The sequence below is a fragment of the Chrysochloris asiatica genome, unplaced genomic scaffold (assembly GCF_000296735.1).
Source record: "Chrysochloris asiatica unplaced genomic scaffold, ChrAsi1.0 scaffold00108, whole genome shotgun sequence".
Lineage (NCBI taxonomy): Eukaryota > Metazoa > Chordata > Mammalia > Afrosoricida > Chrysochloridae > Chrysochloris > Chrysochloris asiatica.
Window position 1 is genome coordinate 8,495,682 of NW_006408626.1, and position 26,660 is coordinate 8,522,341.

Genomic DNA, 26,660 nt, shown 5'->3' on the forward strand with positions numbered 1-26,660 from the left:
CATGCTACATTTGTGTTAGGCTCTATCTAGATGCAGTTCTAGAGTACCATAGAGTTGTACAGAAAATAAATAGGAAAACTGACACTTGGTTCTTGACAATTGTGTCCTATTCTTAAAAACCACTTAAGAATTGACTACTTAGTACATATGGCCAAAGGGTTTCATAAGGTACATATTCTCTAGTGCAGTCAGATGCAGAGTAACTTGCTTTGTTTCAACCCAAAATATGCTGTCAGAACTTTGAGTATGATATTCATCCTTCTACAACTGTTATAAAAATTATTAAACTTAAAATATTTTAAAAGCTTTATTCTTTAAATATATTGTGGAGAAAATATTTAGCACTCATCATACTGCATTTAGAAATACAGTAAAGTATAAAGAAAAAAATAGAAAACATCCATAATTTTATCTAACCAATTATAGAATTGCCCCCACCACATATAATGTTTCAGAGTCCTGGTATTGTAGGGTAAACACTGGACCACAAGGTCAGTTTGAACCACAAGGTTGGCAGTTCAAACTCTCCATTCACTCCTCAGAAACCCTATAGAGAGTCACTGTGAGTTGGAAGAGACTTGATAGCACTTAACAGGAAGAACAACATTTTAGTCATATAAGTTGTTCATCAGTTGAACAAGTAGAATTCAAGTTATATGTTCAAAGCAATGTTATTTTCTTTTCACTGTTCTTTCAAAATTTATAGAGAGGGGCACATCCTTTTCCAGCCACCTAAATGAAAATATATACTGTCTTATTAATCATTTGATTTGTTATTCTAAGTGCCTTTTTGTCAGCTTTGACTCATAGTGAGTTTGTATAAGGTTTCCGAGGAGCAGTGGTGAATTGAACCACTGACCCTGTGGTTCAAACAGACTTTGAGGTAAACGGTGCCATACCAGTACTCCAATCATCTGATTACTGGTAACAAATCCTGTAGTCAATTTGAGTCATGTGTCAGTCTTCAGTAACTTGAAAAAACAGTCTCATATTTTCAAAACTTTACCCTGGATTTAAAATTTCATCTTCTTGTCCTTCACTAGTTCTTGTATGCTGCTAGGGAAAAGGTGGGGTCTGCTCTAATTTCCTCCATAGGTATTCATAACACCCTTACCCCTTTGGTGTTGGAGAAGACATGGACATCGGAATTTAGGTGGGTAGAATTTTTCTTACTTTACCAACTTTATGCTAAGATTGTTTCATGCACTCTGGGGCTCACAGATATTTAAAGCTGAGTTTGGATCAGGTGGTCATACTGTTAATTTTTTGAAGTACATCCTGCTGCAACTTATCAAGAAAATACAACTGTTATACTGACTGATCACTGACTCAAGCATCACCACGCCAAGCGGAAGTACACTGGATTTCTCTCACGTGTGTCCACATCTGAGCCATAGGAAGCAGAAGAGTATTTTTCTGAACCTCAGCTGTGAGGATGCAGGCCGGTCCCAACATAAACACTCTTTTTGTTCACGATCCACTAGAAACAGAGCCAACTCGTTTCTTACTTTAGATTTCTCATATGGACTTAGACACCACCCTATGATGACCCCCAAACTGTAGAAGATATGCATTAAGATTTCCATGTAATTCCAATGAAGACTCAGTCACCAGGCTTGCAGTAGAATTTACTTCAAAATCCTCCAAAAATTCTCTTCATAAAATGTTCTCCCCACTATATACAAATCTATTATACCCCAGGTAAGTGTCAGGGATTTAAACAAAATCTATAATGATTTTCTTTAAACACACACATACACATTAAAGGGTTGTAACCTAAAATGAGGCTATATGCTATTTTCATGTAACTAGCATTGCATTTTCAAGTCACTTATTCTTTATCTGCCCTAGTTACTGCATTTGTAAACTAAATAAAATAAACTGATATTTATCATAACCTGTCTCAACAAATGGTTATTGTAAATATCAAATGAGATACAGTATAAACTGAAGAAGCTAGAACCAGTATAAGGTTGAAACTTCTCAGAGAAGAAAAATCAAATATTTTCCATTAAAATGAGAAATAGAAAAGTGGTAAGAATGTGGTAAGAATGCACCTTGTCAAAGGCAAAATATTTGTGAGACACCCCCCCCCCCCCCAATAAACAAGGTTGTCCATCGAGTTCCAGGTCTCACGGGTTTCACTAATTTGTAATAAATACTTAGAAAAATGTCTGGGCCATATGTCAAATATTACCTTTAGAAGCAGTAGTAATATAATCTTTAATATTACAATCTATTTCAATATGTAAAATATTTGTTATATTATAAACACAATTTTTACAAACTGTTTTAATCATAAGCATTTTTACCTATATTAAATATTTTTCTATACACTGTTACTGTGTTCAGTAGCATTCATGCAGCATAGTTTTCCAGACTATACTGATAATTGTAACTTCTAACATTTTACAACGTCATTAGTCATAATTGCGCTTATCATATTTATTCTTCCATAGAATACATTGACTGAACTGAAATTCTGACCAAAATAGAAATATTATAAATAATTTGATATCTATTGCAAATTAGCATACAAGAATTTATTATCAATGCATATTATATTTTGAATACTATCTTTAAATTCTGGACAGTTATCAGCTATCAGAATTATTCAAGTATATATCATCCATAGAAGAGAATGAAAAATAGCCATAGGATGTTCTCTTGTCTCCTTATAGAGTATGATAACAGATTTCTGAAAACATTTTTGGACCTGGATATTTGCAGAGTTCTCTTAGAGTTCGATAAGGAAAAATCCAGCACATCTTCAGGAACAAGGAGTTCCAGTGACTTAATCACAGTGACCATTATTTTTTAAATAGAAAAACAAAACACAAATGAACAGTACTAGTTGTCTAATGCAATAGCTCATTATCAGACACTTAGATTGAAATGCTTTAATTATGTAAATGCATCTAGTGGATGAGTGTTAATAAACTTCAATTTAAATAAAATAAATCAAAATTCTGCTTCTCCTTAGCACATTATATTTTAATTAAATTCCGGAGCACAGTCAGTAACTGTGAAGCTATTCAGTTGACAAAATCAATCACCAAGGAGTGTAAATCAGTTAGATACGATTCTAACATAAAGCACATGATAATTATTCAGTTTTGATAATAGACTACAAGTTTCACATATGTCACTAGGGGAGGACACTGTGACTCTCATTTCTAGCATCCAGACAGGTACTATTATGAAAAGCATGACAATTCTATGCACAAATGCACCAATACTGGTCTTGTAGAATATGGTATCTCCTGTCTCATAGAATAAAAACATCAATTTATTTTTTGTAAATAATTTAACTTAAACTTCTATTTTTGGAAAGCCATCTTTCTATGATTCTTTCTGTGACACTCTTTGTCTCATTCTCTCACCTCCTCTCAACACACATACACACACTTCACACTCACAAAGAAATAGACCTCCAACAAGCAAACCAAGCAATTTATTCCACCACAGAATTATAGCTAGTTCACTAACCTTATAAAGTAGCGGCAATTTTCCTAATTTCAGAAGTGCAATCTGGTTTGTTGCATTTTTCAGTTTTTTAACCCTTTTTAAATCATCTGCAGTTCCATAACTCACATCGATAACTTCAGCCTGAAAAAGACAAAACAATTTGTACATTATAGGGAAAATTATAGCTATTTACACATTCAACATGAAAATATTATGTACAAATAAGTTGAAATCTTCTAAAGATAAATAATTATATCTCTACCAGTAACAGTCATCGCAATCATGACCTTAGGATTTTTATCAGGTACAAAAATTCTTATGATCATTTGAGAAAATGTTTTAGAGTCATCTATACTTTCTTCTCTCCTTTCTACATAACTTAACAAACTGGGTTTACTCCTTTAGCAGATCCCTAAATTTGGTTTATCCTATAACTGTATTTCCCCCAACTCTTCAGTCAGTTTCTTATACTTGTGTGTTACTGTGATTCTGGAAGCTTTGCCTCTGTGAGTCAGTACCGACTTGATAGCACCTGACAATAGCAAAGAGTCATCCACAGTGACAAGTTTCAGCTGGACTTTCAGGAAAAAGGAAAGACAGACTACTTCTGAATATTTAGTTACTGAGAGCCTTATGAATAGCAGTTGAATTGTAGGACAAGTACTCATTCACAAAGTTAGTTTGAACCACAAGGCTAGCGGTTCAAACTTACCAGCCCCTCCTCAGAAATCCTATATAGGGTTGCCATGAGTCAGACCAACTCGTGGGCACTTAACAACAACACTGCTAGCACAAGAATACTGAATATTTGAACATGATGAAGAACAACAGAATATTGTCAGATACAGTCCTGAAAGATCAGCCCCTCAGGTTGGAAGGCACTCATAATACAACTGGCGAAGAACTGCCTCCTCTGAGTTGACTGTGACACATGAATGGAGTAAAACTTTCAGGACTTTCATTTGCTAATGAGGTACAACTCAAAATAAGAAGAAACATTCAGAGTCATCTGTGCTTTCTTCTCTCCATTCCGTATAAAGTAATAAATGCAGTTTATCCCTCTATCAGATCTCCAAATGTGGTTTATCCTATAACTATATTTCCCTCACTCTTTAGTCAGTTTCTCATAGTGCAGTATGGAATGTATGAAATGGAATCTAAAATGTATGAAGTATGGAAAATGGTATTTAGGAAGTATGAATCTGGAAAGTTTTGAAGCATTAAAAAGTGAAATGAAATGCATAAACACCGAAATCCTATGCATTAGTGAGCTGAAATGGACCAGAAGTGACTTTTGTGAATCTAACAATCACTGAGTTTACTATGATGGGAATGACAAATTAAAGACGAATGACATTGCAATCATCATCAAAAAGAACATATCACTAAAGCCAGTGATGATGACATTGATGAATTTGACCAACTTCTTCAGTCTGAAATTGATTAAACATGCAACCAAGATGCATCCATAATTACCAGTAATTGAAATGTAAAGATTAGAAACAAAGAGGAAGACTCAGTACTTGGAATATACGGTCTTGGTGATATAAATGATTCTGGAGATCACATGATAGAAGTTCATAAGACCAATGACTTCTTCATTGCAAAAACCTGTTTGAAACAACAGAAATGATGACCATAAACATGAGCCTCACCAGATGGAATACATAAAAATCAAACTGACTACATCTGCATGGAAAGAGATGCTGGAAAAGCTCCATATCATCAGCAAAAACAAGGTCAGGGACAGGCAGTGGAACAGATCATCAACTGCTCATATGCAAGGCGATATGCTTAAAAAAAAAAAAAATTTAAGTCCATGAGAGCCAAAATATGACCTTTAACATATCCCACCTGAATTTAGAGATCATCTCAAGTATAGATTTGATGAATTAGACACTAAGGACCTAAGAAAAAATGAGTTGTGGAAAGACATTGAGAACATCATACAGGAAGCAAACAAATGGTGATAAAAAATACAAGAAAGAAGGAAAAGACCAAAATGGATAGAGAAGAGATTCCAGAATGAAGATATTAAAGTGAGTGGAAGGAGAGTGGAGGTAATAGTGCTGGTTTAAAAATATCAAAGGGTAGCTCAAGAAGACAAAGTCAAATATTATAATGAAATGTGCAAAGGCCTGGAGTTAGAAAACCAAAGGGATTAATATACTTTACTGAATCTGAAAGAACTCAAGAAAAAATTCGATCCTCAAACTGCAATATCAAATGGCTAGAGTCCTGGTAGTGCACTGTGGGTTAATGTACCAGACAGCAAAGCCATTTGAACTGCAAGGTTGGCAGTTCAAACTCATCAATTGCTCCTTGGAAATCCTATACAGGGTCGCTATGGGTTAGAATCGACTCAGCGGCACTTACCAACAACAACATGGACAAAATGGAGTAGTGGTGTAGCCCTGTAGGTTAATGTGCTGGACCACAAAGTTTGTTTGCACCTCAAAGTCAGTGCCTCAAGCTCCCCAGCTACCCCTTGGAAACACTATACAGGGTCACAATGGGTAGGAACTGACTTATGGCACTTAACAACAACAAAAATAACAAGTGAACAAAATACAGAGTGATGCAAAAGCATCAAAATAATATGGAAAGAATATACAGAGTTTCTAATCCACAAAGAATGGATGATGTTTAAACATAAGGTAGCAATATGACCAAGAGTCAATGATACTGAAGGAAGAAGTTCAAGGTGCACTGAAGGCATAGGCAAAGAATGAGGCTCCAGGAATGGATGGAAAACTAAAGGAAATCTTTCACCAAATTGCTGCAGCACTGGAGGCACTCACTCACTTATGTCAAGAAATTTGGAAGACAACTATCTGGCCAATTGATATGAAATTATCCATATTTGTGCTCATTCCAAAGAGAGGTGACCCAATAGAATACAGAAAACATTGAACAATATCATTAATATCACATGCAAGTAAAATTTTGCTTAAGATAATTTTTGAAAAAGGCTGTAACAGTACACTGATAGGAATCTGCCAGAAGTTCAGGACAGATTCAGATGAGGATGTAAAATGAGGGATACAATTGCTTATGTAAGAAAGATCTTGGGTACATGCAATGAATATCAGAAAATTGTTTACATGTGCTTTTGTGTCTATGCAAAAATTTAAGATAATGTGGTTCATGATAATCTATGGACGACATTTCAGAGACTGAGTATTCTGGAATACTTAATTTTGCTCATGAGGATCCTACACATAGACCAAGAGACAGTTGTTCTCCAGAACAAGAGGCCACTGCATAGTTTTAAATTAGTAAAAGCTTGTACCAGGCTTGTATTGTTTCACCATAGTTAGTATGTATGCTGAGAAAATAATCTGAGAAGCTGAATTATGTGAGAAATAATATGGCATCTCAAATTAAGGGAACTCAAGAAAAAAATTCAAGCCTCCACTTGCGTAATTGAAGGACCGAATGGGCAAATATTAAATGATGCAGAAAGCATCAAAAGAAGACGGAAGGAACACAGTCACTGTACCAAAAAGAAATGGTTGATGTTCAACCATTTAAAAATGTAGCATATGATCAAGAGCCAATGATCCTGAAGGAAGAAGTCCAAGGTATACTGAAATCATTGGCAAAGAACAAAGCAACAGGAATAGATGGAAAACAAATTGAAATCTTTCAACAAACTGATGTGTCACTTGAAACACTTACTCTACTATGTCAAGAAATTTAGAGGTCAACTAACTGGCCAACTGCTATTCATAGCAGTGGTTTCGTTCTGCTGTGCATGGGGTCACTATGAGTCGGTTCCGACTCGATGGCACCTGACAACAACAACAACTGGCCAACTGACTGGAAGAGGTCCATATTTGTGCCCATTCCAAATAGAGGTGACCTAATGGAATGTGGAAATCATTGGGCAGTATCATTGACACCCCTTTTGAGTAAAGTTTTACTTATAAAAATAATCCAAAAATACTTGCAACCATATGTTGACAGAGAATTTCCAGAGATTCAGGCCAGTTTCAGAAGAAGACATTGAATGAGGGATAACATTTCTGATATCAGATAGACCTTGGCTGAAAGCAGAGAGTACCAGAAAGATGGGTACCTGTGCTTTATTGACTATATGAAGGCTTTCAGTTGAGTAGATCATGACAAGCTATGGACAACATTGAGAAGTATGAGTATTCTGGAACACTTAATTGTGCTCATGATGAACCTGTGTATTGACCAAGAGGCAGTTGTTCAGAGAGAACAAGGGAATGCTAAATGTTTTAAAATTAAAAAAGTTGTGAGCCAGAATGCTCCTTGGAAGCCCTTATGGCCAGACTTAGTGTCTCATACTTCGCACATATTATCAGGAGGGAACAGCCCCTGGAGAAGGACGTTAAGCTTGGTCAAGTGGAGGGTCAGTTAAAAAGGGATGGACTGACACAGTAGCAATAGCAATGGGCTCAAGCATAGCAACGATTGCTAGATTGACAGTGTCTCTTTGTGTTGTACATAGGGTCGCTATAAGTAGATACCAGCTCAACAGCACTTAACAACACTAACAACAACAGAATGGTGTATTATGAATTAGGAGTAATTTATATAACATTGCTAGATTAAATTCCTAAATTTCAACAATAATCCTATAATTATCCAACTGGGGAAAAATGTAAAACACTCTATTGCTATACAAATTCCATTCAAAAGCCCTGTGGACTAGTACCTTCATCATGCAATATGATTTGCCACTGCTCAAACTGTGCATTTAGCAGATTGTGAATTACAACTCAGTGATTGGGCAAGGCACAACCTGTAAAGCCACATGTGCCCATCTGGCATTAAAGGACATTACGAGATGGCTCCAAACTAGCATTTCCAGCTACCTTCCATAGGAATTGACATCAATATTGCTCATTTTTAAACCCATACCATTCTGGAGATTCTAATAGGAATTATTTAGGACATTTGTCCCCTCCCTCCTTTTTTGAAAAGTATTGAACTCCAGGTTCTATGAAGCACATATTCCTACTAGTTAGGATTATTCCTTTAAGCGCTACATTTTAGAGTTTCTACTATTAAAATAATGTTGCTGTTAAGTGCTGTTGAGTTGTTTCTGACTCATAACAACCCTATATAGAATTTTTGAGGAGCAGCCTGTGGGTTCCAACTGGCTAGCTTGTGGTTCGAAGTCCAATGTTGATCCTATAACACCAAAGATGTTGATAAGTTAATATGGCCACAAATTGTGAAAGATGTGCATGGGAAATTTATTTCCCCAACAACCCATTTTTCTCAATTGAAGTCAATGCATTTTAACCTATTATTTACAGAGGGCTTTCCATAGAAGATTCACTTGAAGAAAAACAAAACCAAAAAACCTCCTCTAGAAAATTTTAATACCACTGAAATAGGTAAAACTAATTTCTAGAGGCAACATTTGGCATAAAATATTTTCTTAATCATCACTCTCATCTGCTTCTGTCAAAACTCAATGAATACTTCGGTTGATTGTTGATTGGTTATGTGCCATGCAGTTGGTTCTAACACATAGCAGCCCTGCACAGGGTTTTGGAGGCTGTAACTCTTTATGGGAGCAGAAAGCTTTATCTTTCTTCTATGGAACAGCTGGTAGTTGAGGACTCATTTAAATGTCACCTTTCTGATGAATTCTACTTCTCAGTTGTTCAATTTTATATGAATGCTCTCTATGTTGAATCCCAGAGTGATGTGTTTCTGTCTCTCTTAAAGCCCTTATGAGATTTGATCATCAGTCTTATTTTCCAGTATAGAGACAGTCCCTTGGTGAAATGCCCACCAACATACAACATAAGAACATACACATGTTCTTACCCAGGTGCCCAGTATAAAATGTGAACTCACCTATCATGAATAAAAATTATTATAACTTATACAATATGTCTTAAAATTTAAGTCACATTTTCTAAATGTTTCCCTAAGAAAATCTAATTGTTGTAAACACTTCTATCAGAATAGTTTTTGATTATAATTTTACTCCTATTAAAAACTGATTAGATGAGTGCCTTATTAACACAAATTTTTAGTTTGTTGATACTGTTACCATATAAATAACTGCTGATTTTAAAGGTCTGATTAAATATATGATCACATAATATTAATTATTAGATTGCACATATGAGAGAATTTTTATTTTTCATTTGAAATTTCTAAATTACTAATTATGAGTTGGGCTGCTAACCTCAAGGTCACAGTTTGAAACTATCAGCTATAATGTGGGAGAAAGATGAGGCTTTCTGTACCCATAAAGATTTACAGATTCAGAAACCCATTAAGGGTTGCTATGAATTGGAACCGACTCCACATCACACAACAAATACTATCACCACCAATTATCTGCAGGAGTCCTGGTGTGGCCCTGTTCGATAATCACTGAAATGTTAACTGCAAGGTTTGTGATTCAAACCCATCAGAGACTCTTGGAAAGTCTGTACTTGGTCACTATGTGTTGGAAGAGACTGCTAGCACTTAACAAAAACAACAGTTATCTTTGAGTCTGTGGCAACATCTTAAAACATAGTGGCACAGTGCTTATAAAGCTCAGCTGCTAACCAAAAGGTCAGAAGTTTCAATCCACTTGCCATTTCATGGGAATAAATATGGCCGTCTGCTTCCATAAAGACTATAGTCTTGAAAACATTATGGGGCAATTCAACTCTGTCCTGTAGAGTGTCTATGAGTTGGAATCAATTCAACAGCATCAGGTTTGGTGTTTGGGATTTACTACACAAATGATTATAACTAACATTTTCAAAAACATTTAGTTTTTTGTTTATTTGTATCTCTGAAATGTATAACAGTCAACCACAAGTAGGCAGTTATGTTATTGGAAAAAGGCATTCACTTGAAACTACATTTTAGTAGATATGATATTAAAATATGTAGAGAAATTTGAGAGGTCATATGCACTGATTTTGACTGTATATTATCATAAAGATATGGCAGTTACAAGCATGTAGTTGGTGTTGTTGTTAGGTGCCATCGAGTCAGTACCGACTCATAGCAACTTTATGCACAGCAGAACGAAACACTGCCCAATCCTGGACTAACCTCAATACTGTTGCCACACTTGAGTCCATCGATGCTGCCACTTGGCCAATCCATCTCAGTGGGGGGTCATCCTCTTTTTCTCTGACCTTCCACCTTACCAAACATGATATCCTTCTACAGTGAACGGTCCCTCCTGATACTATGTCCGAAGTATGAGAGACGGAGTTTGGCCATCAAGGCCTCCAAGGAGCACTCTGGCTGTACTTCTTCCAAAACGGATTCTTTTGGCAGCCCATGGCACTTTCAATATTCTTTTCAAACACCATAACTCGACAGCATCAATTCTTCTATGGTCTTCCTTATTCACTGTCCAGCTTTCACATGCACATGAGGTTATTGAAAATATGATGGACTGGGTCAGGTACGCCTTAGTCCTCAAGCTGACATCTTTGCTCTTCAACACTTTAAAAAGGTCTTGTGCAGCAGATTTGCCTAACCCAATACGTTATTTGATCTCTTGACTGCTGCTACCGTGAGTGTTGACAGTTGATTCAAGAAGAATGAAGTGCTTGACAACTTCCATCTTTTCTCTGTTGATAAGAATGTTGTTTATTGGTCCAGTGGTGAGGATTTTTGTTCTCTTTACATTGAGATGTAATACATGCCAAAGGCTGTGCTTTTTGATCTTCATCAGTTAATGTTTTAAGTCCTCTTCACTTTCAGCAAGCAAGATTGTATCATCCATGTAGCGCAGGTTCCTAATGAGTCTTCCTCCAATCCTGATGCCACATGTTTCTTCATATAACCCAGTTTCTTGGATTATTTGCTCAGCATACAGGTTGAATAAGTATGGTGAAAGAATACAACCTTGTCGCACACTTTTCTTAATTTTAAACCATTCAGTGTTCCCATGTTCTGTTCCAATAACTGCTTCTTGATCCAGGTACATATTCCTCATGAGTACAATTAAGTGTTCCCGAATGCTCATACTTCCCAATGTTGTCCATAGCTTGTCATGATCCACACAATTAAAAGCTTTTGCATAGTCAATAAAGCACATGTAAAAATCTTTCTGATATTCTCTGCTTTCAGCCAAGATCCATCGGACATCAGAAGTGATATCCCTCGTTCCATGGCCTCTTCTGAATCCGGCTTGAATCTCTGGAAGTTCTCTGTCAATGTATGATTGTAGGCATTTCTGTATTACTTTTAGCAAAACTTTACTTGCATGGGATATCAAAGATACTGCCTGATGATTTACGCATTCCGTTTGGTCACCTCTCTTTGGAATGGGCACAAATATGGATCTCTTCCAATCAGTTGGCCAGATAGCTGTCTTCCAAATTTCTTGGTATAGATGAGTGAGTGTTGCCTGTGCTGCCTCATTTTCTTGAAATATTTCAATTTTTATTCCATCAATTTGTGGTGCCTTGTTCACTACCAATTACTTAAATGCACCTTGAACTTCCTCCTTTAGTATCACTGGCTATTGATCATATGCTACCTCTTGAATCGGCTGAACATTAACCATTTCCTTTTGGTACAGTGACTCTGTATTCCTTCCATCTTCTCTTGATGCTTTCTGCATCATTCAATAATTTGTCCAGAGAATCTTTCAATAATGAAAGTCGAGGCTTGAATTTTTTCTTCAGTTCCCCCAGTTTGAGAAATGCTGAGTGCATTCTTCCTTTTTGGTTTTCTGATTCCAGATCTTTGTACATTTTGTTGTAATATTTGCCTTTATCTTCTCAAGCTGATCTTTGAAATTTTCTGTTCAGCTCTTGGATCTCCTCATTTCTTCCATTTGCTTTAGCATCTCGGCTGGAGAGCAAATTTCAGGGGCTCTTCTGACATCCATTTGGATCTTTCTCTTTTTTCTTGTCTTCCCAATGACTTTCTGCTTTCTTCATGTATGATGTTCTTGATGTCATCCCACAACTCTTCTGGTCTTTAGACTTTAGGGTTTAATGTATTAAATCTGTTCTTCAGATGATCTCTAAATTCAGGTGGGATATATTCATGGTCATATTTTGGCTCTCATGGACTTGTCATTTTCTTCAGATTCAGTTTTGAATTTGCATATGAGTAATTGATGGTCTGTTACACAGTCTGCCCCTGGCCTTGTTTTGACTGATGATATGGAGCTTTTCCATCATCTCTTTCCACAGATGTAGTCAATTTGATCTCTATGTAGTCCATTTGGTGAGGTCCATGTGTATAGTTGTCTCTTATGCTGTCTAAAGAAGATACTTGAAATGAACAAATCATTGGTTTTACAGAATTCTATCATGCATCATTTCTATCACCAAGGCCATATTTTCCAACTAGTGATCCTTCCTCTTTGCACCCAACCTTTGCATTCCAATCACCAGTGATGATCAATACATCTTGATTGCATGTTTGATCAATTTCAGGTTACAGAAATTGATAGAATTCTTCCATTTCATCTACACTGGCTTTAGTGGTTGGTGTGTCAATTTGAATAATAGTGGTATTAACTGGGCTTCCCTGTAGGTGCATGGATATTATCCTATCACAGACAGCATTGAACCTTATGACTGATCTGGACATGTTCTTTTTTACAATAAATACAACACCATTCCTCTTCAGTTTGTCATTCCCATCATAGTAAACCATGTGGTTGTCAGATTCAAAATGGCCAATACCAGTCCATTTCAGCTCACTAATACCTAAGATATTGATGTTTATGTGTTCCTTTTCATTTTTGACAACTTCCAGTTTTCCCAGGTTCATACTTTGTACATTCCATGTTCCGATTTTCAATAGATGTTTACAGATATTTCTCTTCATTTTGAGTTTTGCCCTTCAGCATATGAAGGTCCTGTGGGCTTGTCTCCCACAGGCTTTACTCCATTTGCGTCATTATGATCAATTCTACTTTGAGGAGGCAGCTCTTCCCCAGTCGCATTTTGAGTGCCTTCCAACCTGAGGGGCTCATTTTCCGGCACTATAACTGACAGTGTTTCTCTGCTATTTGTAAGGTTTTCAATGAGTAAACATTCAGAAGTAGTTTGCCACTCCTTCTTCCTAGTGTATCTTCATCTGCAAGCTCATCTGAAACCTGTCTACCATGGTGACCCTGCTTGTATTTTAAATACCAGTGGCAGAGCTTTCAGAATCACAGCAACTCACAAGCCACCACAGTACAACAAACATAAATACTATAAAAGACACATTTTTTGAAAAACAGCTATAGCATAATCAACATTGGCAATTTCAATTAAAGAGCTCTTCAACTAATCTGCTAGAAATTCTACGTGTCAGTAGATTTAGGCTTTTTAAATTATAAGCAGCTTTTTCTCTAATGTATTCCTGTATCACCAGCATTAATTCATCAATATTTTTGGCATAAGCACTTCACATCTCAATGTAAAGAAAACAAAAATCCTCACCACTGGACCAATAAATAACATTCTTACCAACAGAGGGAAAAAAGATTGAAGTTAAGGACTTCATTCTTCTTGGATCAACTATCATCACTCACAGAAGCAGCAGTCAAGAAATCAAATGACGTGTTGCATTAGGCAAATCTGCTGCACAAGACCTTTTTAAGGTGCTGAAGAGCAAAGAGGTCAGCTTGAGGACTAAGTTGCACCTGATCCAATCCATCATATTTTCATTGGCCTCATATGCATGTGAAAGCTGGACAGTGAATAAGAAAGACCATAGAAGAATTGATGATTTTGAGTTATGGTGTTGGAAGAGAATATTGAAAGTTCCACAGGCTTCCAAAAGAACCAATAGATCCGTTTTGGAAGAATTGCAGCCAGAGTGCTCTTTGAAGGCCAAGATGGCCTAACTTTGTCTCTCGTACTTCAGACATATTGTCAGGAGGGACCAGTCACTGGAGAAGGACATCATGTTTGTTAAGGGGAGGGTCAGAGAAAACGCAGAAGACCCCCAATGAGATGGACTAGCCAAGTGGCTGCATCGATGGACTCAAGCGTGGCAAAAGTAGTGAGGTTGGCCCAGGATTGGGCAGCGTTTCGTTCTGCTGTGCATAGGATCTCTATGAGTTGGTGCCAACTCAATGGCCACCTAACAACAACAACTTCAAAGCTATGTGCTAAAAATCAATAATTACAGATGGCTCAATGTTCTGATAGCTTGACAGACAATAATAATTATATATTTTTTTATTTAACTATAAACTCTATAGGGAGTCCTTGTGTGACACTCAGGGATAAGTACTGAACTGTTGACTGCAAGGTCAGTGGTTTAAACCCACCAGCTTGAAATCCTTGAAAACCCTATACTGGATTGCAGGATCGCTATGAATCAAAATGGACTCAAGGGCACTAAAAACAATAACAAATCATACACACACACATATACACATACATATGGTGGTGATGGTTATGTGTCATGGAGTAGATTCCTACTCATTGCTATCCTGTACAGCATTTCTGAGGCTGAAAATCTTTAAGGGAGAAGACAGCCTCATCTTTCTCCTGCCAAACAGCTGGTAGTTCTAAACTGCTGACCCTGAGGTTCACAGCCTGATTTGTAACCACTATGCTCTCAGAGCTACACACACACACACACACACACACACACACACAATATATATATATATACTTCTGAACCAAATTATTTCAGAAATTCTTTCCTATTTACCCTCAAGCAAATGGAAAATCATAGGTCCAAAAAGCACAATGAATTTTTCTGAAATACAAATCAATATACAATGATAATATAAAATGTCAAGCCATTTCTGCGTACACATTCTTTGTTGCAAAAATGAACCTCTTTCTATTGCATTTATTATGTCACCCTAGGAAATTATCTACTCTTTTGTGTCCAATTTATGTCCAAATATCAGAGAATAAGTCTGATCGTACTGGTCCATTTGAGAAAATGTCAAATGAGCAGGAATCTGGGTGATAGCTGAGCTATTCATTGTGTGTGCACTCCAGTTTTTCCTTTAAGGAACTTCAGTGAAGTATAAAAGAGGCGTAGAAAAGAAATGAAACTTACTTAGGTTTTGTCTTGATTTTTTATGATAGAAATATTTTTGAAAATCTGCACATAAAAAGAACATAATACAATAGCAATTAAAAACAGAAAAAATATTTTAAAATTTGGTAAAAAAAAGTATTATGATGGAAACAGAAAAGCGTGAGATACATAAAAACAAAAGGAAGGTAAGAATATTTCCAAAATAAAAATTAAAATACTGTTATTTTCTGTCTAAGATAAAATATTGAGAGCATGATGGCTCCATATGATAAGCACTGGACTGGAACCACAGAATCTAAGGTTTGAACTTGCCAGCAGCTCTGCAGGAGAAGGATGAGACTTTCTACTTCTGGGAAGATATCAAGCCTATGACAGGGGAGAGAGGGTCACTATGAGTTGGAATTGACTTGATGGCACTTAACAGCAACAGCAATGTAAAATACATTAAAAAAATAGAATTATTTACCAAACAATTATCAAAGATTAAAAAGCAAAACTTTCAATAAAAAATGAACTTCCATTATATTAGTTGCTCAGTGGTTTTTAGTGTTAATGCCATACAACAAAAATGAAAATTTAAATAATAAAAACAATAGTGATTTCAGGCTCTAATCTTATTCCTCTGAAATCATATCAGGAAAGTTATTTTCTTTTTATTTACTTTTCCTGCTGCTGTTTTGTTGTTAGGTCCTTCCCAGTTGTTTCTGCTCACAGTTACATTATAGGAGAGTACATCACGAACTATTGCTAGGAGGGTTCCCGTTCATATAAGCATGGTTTATTCCAAACAAAATGTGTTTAAACATGTCTCTGTAATCAGCATATGGATACAGACAGTTCCCTTAGTAATACACTTAGTCTTGTTAAGGTGCCTTCAAAATAAGGGTCCAATCTGGTTCTGAGACAATCTTCTAGCTCACTTCAATTAAAGGCAGAGAGATCAGCTCAGAAGGTTATGGTAATTTTTTTTTTTTTCCTGATTCCCAAAGGGTAATTTCAATAGATGTTCTCGAAGCACACAGGATGGTCATGTGGAATTATTACGATGAAACTTTATGAAAATTGAAAAGTTTATCTGTGAGAAAAAAGTCCTGGAAAGTTGTGCTGAGTAATTTTTCTTCCATCACAACAATGCAACTCCTCATTTTTAAAGGATACCAAGAGGTGTGCTCTGATAATTTCATTGGGAAACCTTACCCCATCCACCCTACAGCCCCAATCTTGCCCCTTCAGGTATTTTTTTTTTGTTCACAAAAATCAAAGGACATTTCAAAATAATATGATTTGATGCAAAAACTGCCTTTTGTGCATGGAGTAAATCAGAGTACAGATTTCTTCAGGGAAGGAATGGAAATATTTCCCATAACTTTGCAGCAATGCTTTCTATGATTTTGCAACAATATTTTTATTTGCTTACCCTAGCATATAGCAGAACAAACTGTTATCCAGTTTTGCATCATCTTCACAGTAGTTAGTATATTTCAGCTTGTTGTAAACACTGCTTATTGTATTTCAGCTTGGTGTAATCAATCCAAGTTCATATTATTGAAGTTTTTCTTTATCTTTGCCAACTGTCAACTTTACCAAACATGATATTCTTTTGTAGAGATTGGTCTTTCCTTGTAAAGTATTCAAAGTAAAGGGAATGAAGTCTCAACATCCTAACATCCAAGAAACATCTCTGACACTGACTTGTTTGTTTTCTGGCAGCCCACTCAATATTCTTCACCAACACCATAATTCACTGCCCAGAATGCTTAGCAAGTTGTTAAGTGCTATCAAGTTACTTCTGACTCACAGAGACCCTATCTAGGGTTTTTAAAGAGCAGTTAGTGGGTTTGAATCACCTACATTGGATAGCATTCCAGTGTTTATCCTACAGTGCCACACCAGGAACCATATAATGTCAAAATAAATCAATCAATTTAGACAAATACATTTTATTGTTGTTGTTTTATCAAAGAATTTGTCTGTTTGTTTTATCAAACCAATGCTAATGGAGTTCCAAATGTATGTTGAAGAAATGCAATTGAAAGCTTTAGATTTGTTAAAATTCAGTAGGTTAAGGGTAAACAAGGGCAAGCACTAGACTATGAATCACAATGTCAGCAGTTTAAGCACACCAGCTGTACCATGGGAGAAAGATGAGGATGCTTTCAGCTCCCACAAAGGTTAAAGCCTTGGAAGCTCTATATGTGCCAGGCATTGTGCATATAATATTTTCTTTTTTCAGCATAAGAATTCAATATTATAATCATTTTATAGAAAATGAGGCTTAGAGATGTTAAAGAATCAAGTCACATGGCTAGACTTTGAGAAGGAAGCAGATCTTTTTTGATAATCGCCAAAAAGGAGCCTATTTCATTAGAAAAGACGATGAACACTTTGTAGTCAAATCAGCAGTAACTCCTGAAAACACGTAGTTATTACAGATAACAGGAAATGACTACACATCTTTGATTAATCAAAGCCATTTGTTAATGGTTTTCATAATTTATGTAAGGTTGAACATAATTTCCATAAGAAATTTAAAGTTAAAATTACAAAATATCCAAAGCAAGACGGTTCTGTATTTGTGTAGTTGCTGATGTGATATAGTACAGGTCTGGTAACTACTCATAAAGATCCTGTGTCCAACTAAAATAAACACTGCATAGTCCTGAGCCATCCTCACAATTATTATGTGTGAGCCTAGTGTTGCCACTGTGTCATTCCCTCTTACTGGGGGTCTTCCTCTTCTACGCTGACCCTCCACTTTTCCAAAAATGATGTCCTTCTCCAGGAACTAGCTTCTCCTGACATATTCACTTCTAAGAAACATTCTCACTGCACTTTTTCCAAGATAGATTTATTATTTATTCTCTAGGCAGTAAATGGTACTTTTAACATTGTCAATACTGTAATTTAAATACATTTATGCTTCCATGATCTTCCATATTCACTGTCCAATTTTCATATGCATATGCAACAACTGAAAATACCATGACTTTGGTCCGGTGCCGACATCTTTGTTCTTTCACTATTTAGAGGTCTTTTACAACAGTTTTACTTACACAATACATTTGATTTCTTGGTCTCTGCTCCCATGAATGCTGATGGTGGATCCAATCAAAATTAAATTTTTGAGAACTCTTTACTTTTTTGCCATTTATCATGATGCTATGGTACTGCAGGAAAATGTGCTGGACGGCAAAATTTTCTTGAACTGCAAAGTTGGTAGTTAAAGCTTATCGGCTGCTCCTTGGAAACCCTATATAGGGTTGCAATGAGTCTGAACTGACTCGAAGGCACTTACCAACAACCACAATAACTTTTACTGATCCAGGTGCAAGGATATTTGTTTTCTTTACATTGAAGTGTAATCCATACTGAAGGCTGCAGCCTTTGATATTCACTAGTAAGTACTTTTCATTTGCGGCAAACAATGTGTCATCTGCATACGATAGATTGTAAATGACTCTTCCTCCAATCCTGATGGCATGTTCATATGATCCAGTTTCTTGAATTATGTGTTCAGCAAACAGATTGAATTAAATAAATGTGGTTAAAAGAAAAAAACCTTGTGCACAAATTTCCTGATATTAAACTATTTCATATTCCCTTGTTCTGTTCTAATGACTGACACTTGGTGTACATACAAGTTCTTCATGAGCACAATTAAGTAATATAGAATGCCCATTTTTGGTTATCCCTAGTTAGTTATAATCTACATAGTCATTCACACTCAATACAGCATGAGTAAACATATTTCTGGTATCTCTGTTTTCAGCCAAGGATCATGATGCCAGCAATGATCCCATCACACATAACATTATATTTCAAGTTACATGTTGAAAATTTTTTTTTATGATAAATATGGTGACATTCATCTGCAGTTTGTCATTCCCAGGATAGTACACCACATGATTGATTATCAGATTCAAAACGGCTAATCAAGTCCATTTCAGCTCACTAATGCCCAGGACATAGATTTTTATGCACTCCAACTAATTGATGACTTCAAATATTCATAGATTCTTACTTTGTACATTCGAGGATCTTATTTTTAATGGATGTTTCTAACGGTTTCTTCTCATTTTGAGTTTTGCCCTATCAGCTAATGAAAGTCTTGAAAGATTTGCTCCACTCATATTATTAAGGTCAGCTATATTTTGAGGCCACCACTTACTTATCTGTCAGTTTGTCCTTCTGTGGTGGTTTGCATGTTGTTATGATGCTGGAAGTTATGCCACTGGTATTTTAAATATTAGCAGGATCATTCATGGTGGGCAGCTTTTAGCAGAGCTTCAAGGCTAAGACAAACTAGGAGGAAGAAGTGGACCACTACTGAATGTTTAACCACTGAAAACCTTATAAAGAGCAACAGAACACTGTCACATATGGTGCCTGGAGATGAAAACATTATGGGTAGTACCAGAATATTGTCAAGTATAGTGCTAAAAGATGAGCTCCTCAGGTTGCAACGCACTCAAAATAAGACTGGGGAAGAGGTGCCTCCCCAAAGCAGAGTTGACCATAGTGACCTGAATGGAGTAAAGAAAATGATGATGGGGCACAAGTCAAAATGAGGAGAAACAGTTGCAAACATCCACTAATGATCATATATTGCTGTGTATGTAATATGAATCTAAGAATATTTTAAGTTGGCAAAGTGAAATGGAATGCATAAAGATTGATATTGTAGGCATGGGTGAGCTTAAATACATTGGTATTGGCCATTCTGAATCTGACAAACATATGGTTTACTATCCCAGGAATAACAAATTCAATAGGAATGACAGAATTCATTAGCAAAAAGAAAATTTCATGATATATCTTGAAGTACAACACTGTTATAGGATAATATCTGTACACCTACAAGGAAGACCAGATAAAAAACATTATTAAAAATTACACAACAACCACTAAGGACAGTGATGATGATGTTGAAGAACTCTACCAACTTCTTCAGTCTGAAATTGATCAAACATGAAATCAAGATGCATTGATAATTACTGGTGATTAGAAAATGAATGCTGGAAACAAATAGGAAGCATCAGTAGTTGTAAAATATGGCCTTGGTGATAGAAACAATTCTGGAGTTCCCATGACAGAATTTTGCAAGATTCAGGACGTATTCATTGCAAATAATTTTTTAAAACAGCATAAAAGGAGACTATACATATGGACCTCATAAGATGGAACACATGTGAATCAAATGGACTACATCTGTGGGAAGAGGTGGTGGAAAAGCACACTATCATCAGCGAAAACAACACCAGGGGCCAACTGTGGAACAGATCTTCAATTGCTCATATTCAAGTTTAGGCTAAAGCTGAAGAAAATTAAACCAAGTCCATGAGAACGAAGATATAACCTTGAACATATTCTACCTGAATTTAGAAACCATCAGAAAAATAGATTTGATGCATTATATCAGATCATGGGATGTATGTAGTCTGAATCTAGGAATATGACTAAAGACCTGAAGAGCTGAGAGATGACAAGATCATCATACTGGAAGAAAGCAATAAGGTCATGAAAAAGACAGGAAAGAAAGAGAAGACTAAAATGGATGTCAGAAGAGATTCTGAAACTAGCTCGAACAACAGTCACCTAATAAGTCAATAGAAAGAGATCCATATTTATATCATTATAAAAAGAAGTGACCAAACAGAATGCAGAAATCATAGAATCATATCATCAATATTACAAGGTCACAAATAAAATTTTTCTGAGGATAAAACTTTTACAAAATATATTTACAGGGAACTGCCAGAAATTCAAGTAGGATTCAGTAGAGGATGTAGAATTAGGGATGTGATATCATTTAAAACCAAAGGTCACCACTCGTCTGTCAGTTTGTTGTACTGTGGTGGCTTGTGAGTTGCTGTGATTCTGAAAGCTATGCCATTGGTATTTCAAATACCAGCAAGGTCATCCATGGTGGACAGGTTTCAGATGGGCTTCCAGACAGACTAGGAAGAAGGAGTGATTAAATACTTCCAAATATTTAGTCACTGAAAATCTTATGAATAGCAGAGAAATACTGTCAGATATAGTGCCAGAATATGAGCCCCTCAGGTTGGAAGGCACTCAAAATGCGACTGGGGAAGAGCTGCCTCCTCAAAGTAGAGTTGACTGTGATAACGCAAATGGAGTAAAGCCTGTGGGAGAAAAGCCTGCGGGACCTTCCTTTGCTGATAGGGCACAATTCAAAATGAAGAGAAGCAGCTGTAAACATCCATTGAAAATCGGAACATGGAATGTACAAAGCATGAATCTGGGAAAATTAGAAGTTGTCAAAAAATGAAAAGGAACTCATAAACATTGATATCTTAGGCATTAGTGAGCTGAAATGGACTGGCATTGGCCATTTTGAATCTGACAACCACATGGTTTACTATGTTGGGAATGACAAATTGAAGAGGAATGGTGTTGCGTTCATTGTCAAAAAGAACATATACACATCAGTCATGAGGTACAATGCTATCTGTGATAGGACAATATGCATGTGCCTACAGGGAAGCCCAGTTCATATCACTATTATTCAAATTTATGCACCAACCACTAATGCCAGTGAGGATGAAACAAAAGAATTCTACCAACTTCTTCAATCTGAATTTGATCAAATGTGCAATCGAGATGGATTGATCATTAATGGCCTTGAATATATCCCACCTGGATTTAGAGATCATCTGAAGAACAGATTTGATACATTAAACACTAAAGACTGAAGACCAGAAGAGTTGTGGGATGACATCAAGAACATCATACATGAAGAAAGCAAAACATCACTGAGAAGACAAGGAAGAGGAAAAGGTCAAAATGGATGTCAAAAGAGACACGGAAACTTGCTCTCCAGCTTCGGGATGCTAAAACAAATAGAAGAAATGAGGAGGTCCAAGAGCTGAACAGAAAATTTCAAAAATCAGCTCAAAAAGATAAAGCCAAATATTACAACAAAACGTGCAAAGATCTGGAATCAGAAAACCAAAAAGGAAGAACACACTCAGCATTTCTCAAGCTGGGGGAACTGAAGAAAAAATTCAAGCTTCGACTTTCATTGATGAAAGATTCTCTGGGCAAATTATTTAATGATGTAGAAAGCATCAAAAGAAGATGGAAGAAATACTCAGAGTCACTGTACCAAAAGGAAATGGTTATTGTTCAGCCGATTCAAGACGTAGCAAATGATCCAGAGCCAATGATACTGAAGGAGGAAGCCCAAGGTGCACTGAAGAAATTGGCAAAGAACAAGGCACCAGGAATTGATGGAATAAAAACGGAAATCTTTCAAGAAAATGAGGTGGCACAGAAGTCACTCATCTCTGCAAAGAAATTTGGAAGACAACTATCTGACTGACTGATTGGAAAAGATCCATATCAGTGCCCATTCCAAAGAGAGGTGACCCAATGGAAAGCGGAAATCATCCTACAATCTATTTGATATCCCATGAGAGTAAAGTTTTGCTAAAGGTAATACAGAAATGGCTACAATCATACATTGGCAGAGAACTTCCAGAGGTTCAAGCCGAATTTAGAAGAGGCCGTGGAATGAGGGATATCATTACTGCTGTCCAATGGATCTTGGCTGAAAGCAGAGAATATCAGAAAGATGTTTACCTGTGCTTTATCAACTACGCAAAAGCTTTTGAATGTGTGGTTCATGGCAAGCTATGGACAACATTGCGAAATATGAGTACTCTGGAACACTTAATTGTGCTAATGAGAAATCTGTACCTGGACAAAGAAGCAGTTGTTCGAACAGAACCTGAGAACACTAAATGTTTTAAATTAAAAAAAAAGGTGTGTGACAAAGTTGTATTCATTCACCATACTTATTCAACCTGTATGCTGAGAAAATAATCTGAGAAGCTGGGTTCTATGAAGAAAAACGTGGCATCAGGATTGGAGGAAGACTCATTATCAACCTGCGCTTTGCAGATGAAACAACCTTGCTTGGTGAAAGTGAAGAGGGCTTAAATATTTACTGATGAAGATCAAAGAGCACAGTCTTCAGTATGGATTACATCTCAATGTAAAGAAAACAAAAATCCTCATCACTGGACCAATGAACAACATTCTTATCAATGGAGAAACGATGCAAGTTGTCAAGGACTATCAGCATTCACGGAAGCAGCAGTCAAGAAATCAATGTATTGTATTAGGTAAGTCTGCTGCACAAGGCCTTTTTAAAGTGTTGAACAGCAAAGATGTCAGCTTGAGGATTAAGGTGCACCTGACCCAAGCCATCATATTTTCAATAAACTCATATGCATGCAAAAGCTGGACAGTGAATAAGGAAGACTGTTAGAAGAATTGATGCTTTTGAATTATGATGTTGGAGGAGAATATAAAGTGCCATGGGCTGCCAAAAGAACCAATAGATCCATTTTGGAATAAGTACAGCTAGAGTGCTCCTTGGAGGCCAAGATGGCCAAACCTCGTCTCTCATACTTCACACATATTTTCAGGAGGGACCAGTCACTGGAAAAGGATATCATGTTTGGTAAGGTGGAGGGTCAGAGGAAAAGAGCAAGACCCCAGTGAGAGGGATTGGCTAAGTGGCAGCATCGAAAGACTTAAGCATGGCAACAGTAGTGAGGTTGGCCCAGGATCAGGCAGTCTTTCGTTCTGCTGTACATAAGGTTGCTATGGGTCAGTACCAACTTGATGGCACCTAACAATAATAACAACATCACTGCTGCCATTTTATGGATCTTGGCTTAAATCAGAGAATAACAGAAAGTTATTTAGTTGTGCTTTATTGACTATGCAAAGGCTTTCAACTGTGTGGATCCTGACAAGCTATGGACAACATTGCAAAGTAACAGTTTCCCAGAACACTTAATTGTGCTCATGAAGAACCTATACACAGACCAGGCAGATATTTGAACAGAATAGGGGCATACTGAATGATTTAAAACCAGGAAAAGTGCATGTTAGGGTCCTATTCTTTCATCATACCTAACCAATCTGTGGAAGTTTGGTTGTAGTGCTGTAGGAAAAAGCATTGGACAGATAACTGCAAGGTTGGCAGTGCAAACTCACCAGCCGTTCCTACACTGTGTTGCTATGAGTTGGCACTGACTTTACAGTACTTAACAACAATAAATTCTATCTGTTTGCTGAGCAAATTATCTGGCAAACCAGATTGATTATAAAAATAAGAATGTGGAATCAGGATTGGAGGAAGACTCATTAACAACCTACAATAAGCAGATGATACAACCTTGCTTATTGAAAATGAAGAGGATTTTAAATACTTCCTAATAGCCTCCAGTATGTATTACACCTCACTGTAAAGAAAACAGTAATTGTGACAACTGGACCAATATATGTTGTTTTTGTTAAGTGCCACCAATCAGTTATAACTCATAGCAACCCTGTACAGAGTTTCTGAGTTTCAGCCACTGATCTTGTAGTTCAAACTGACCTTGTGGTCCAGTGCTTATCTGAAAGTGCCAAACCAGGACCAATATAAAGCATGATGATAAATAGAGAAAAGATTGAAGTTGTCAAAAACTTCATTTTGCTTAGATCCACAATCAACATTCATGGATAAAGCAGTCAATAAGTTAAATGAAACACTGCATTTAAAAAATTTATGGCAAAAGTTCTCTTTAAAAGATTCAACAGAAAGCATATCAGTTTGAGGATTATCATTCACATTATATTTTACTATACTATACTATGGAGTCCTGGTGTGGTGCTGTGTGTTAATGCACCAGACTGCAAAGCCGTTTGAACTGCAAGGTTGGTGGTTCAAGCTCACCAGTCACTCTTCAGAAACCCTGTATAGGGTCGCTATGGGTCGGATCTGACTAGACGGCACTTAACAACAACAACAACATACTATATTATATATTGTACAGTGAATAAGGAAGACTGCAGAATAACTGATGCATTTGAGTTACAGTGCTGGAGAAGAATATTAAATATACCAGAACAGACAAATTTGTGTTGAAAGAAGCACAATCAGAATGCTTCTTAGAAGCCAGAATGTTGATACTTCATCTCTCATACTTCAGATATATCATCAGTAGGGACCTGTTCCCAGAGGATATCATTCTTGATAAAAATGATGGTCAGCGACAAAGAGGAAGACCTCCAATGACACAAATTGGTACAGTGGTAGCAACAATGAGCTCAAGAATAATAATTTTGATGATGATGTATAAGTGGGTAGTGTTTCATTTTGTTTTGCATAGTGTCACTGTGAGGAGGAGCTCACTCCAGAGCACCTAACAACACCAACAACTACTTTGAGGAAGCAGTTCTTCCTTTTAGATTGCTTTCTAACCTGAGGGACTCATCTTCTGGCACTATATCAAACAGTGCTCCATTACTTTCATAAGATTTTTAATGACTAATATTTCACAAGTGTTCCACCTTTCCTTCTTCTTAGTCTGAGTCATTATGGAAACTTCACTGCAACCTATAAATCATCGCAGCAATACACATATGAGTATTATGATGAATTTACATATGAGTGGTGATCCAAAACCCCAAACTCAGTGTACCCCCTGTGCTTCTTGAGACAAACAAAACAAAAAAACACCACACACACACACACACAAAAAAAAAAAAAAAAAATCCAGAAAAGTTTAATAAAAGCAGAAAAATATTTTGTAAACTCTTTCCAATCAGATATTAAGGGATGTAGCTCTTGAGAAGTACTAAGTTTCTACTCATTTTTTATGACTGCCCAATATAATCAACAGCCTCGGATACCCTGCACAGGGTAGCTATTAGTTGGAATGGACTCCACGGCACATAACAACAGTATAATCAACCGTATAAAAAAATTTAAGATATTCCCCAATGGGCTAGATATTTGCTTCTGATACAGAAACTATAGAAACTTTAACTTCTATGTATAAATGAATACAGAGAAACAAGTGTCTACACTGATGAGAAACAATTGAACCAAAAATGAAACCCACTGCTATGAACTGTATTCCAACTCAAGTAACAATACAGGGTTTCCAAGGCTATAAATCTTTTGTCAAATGCCTTCTCTGCATCAATCCATATGATTATGTGGTTCTTTTTTTTTCTTATTTATATGGTGGATAACGTTGATTGTTTTTCTAATGTTGAACCATCCTTGCATCGCTGACATGAATCCCACTTGATCATGATGTATTATCTTTTTGATGTGTTGCTGGATTCTGTTGGCTAGGATTCTGTTGAGAATATTTGCATCTATGTTCATGAGGGATATTGGTCTATAATTT

General features: G+C 36.5%; 1 protein-coding gene across 1 annotated transcript in view; it reads right to left on the reverse strand.

The window, feature by feature from the left end:
• The window catches only part of NAALADL2 (N-acetylated alpha-linked acidic dipeptidase-like 2), a 1,210,105-nt gene that overhangs the window by 949,824 nt on the left and 233,621 nt on the right, over window positions 1–26,660 (reverse strand). Inside the window, exon 4 of the mRNA XM_006867720.1 lies at window positions 3,490–3,609. Within this exon, the coding sequence (XP_006867782.1) occupies window positions 3,490–3,609 (120 nt within the window). The remainder of the gene's footprint in view (window positions 1–3,489; window positions 3,610–26,660) is intronic.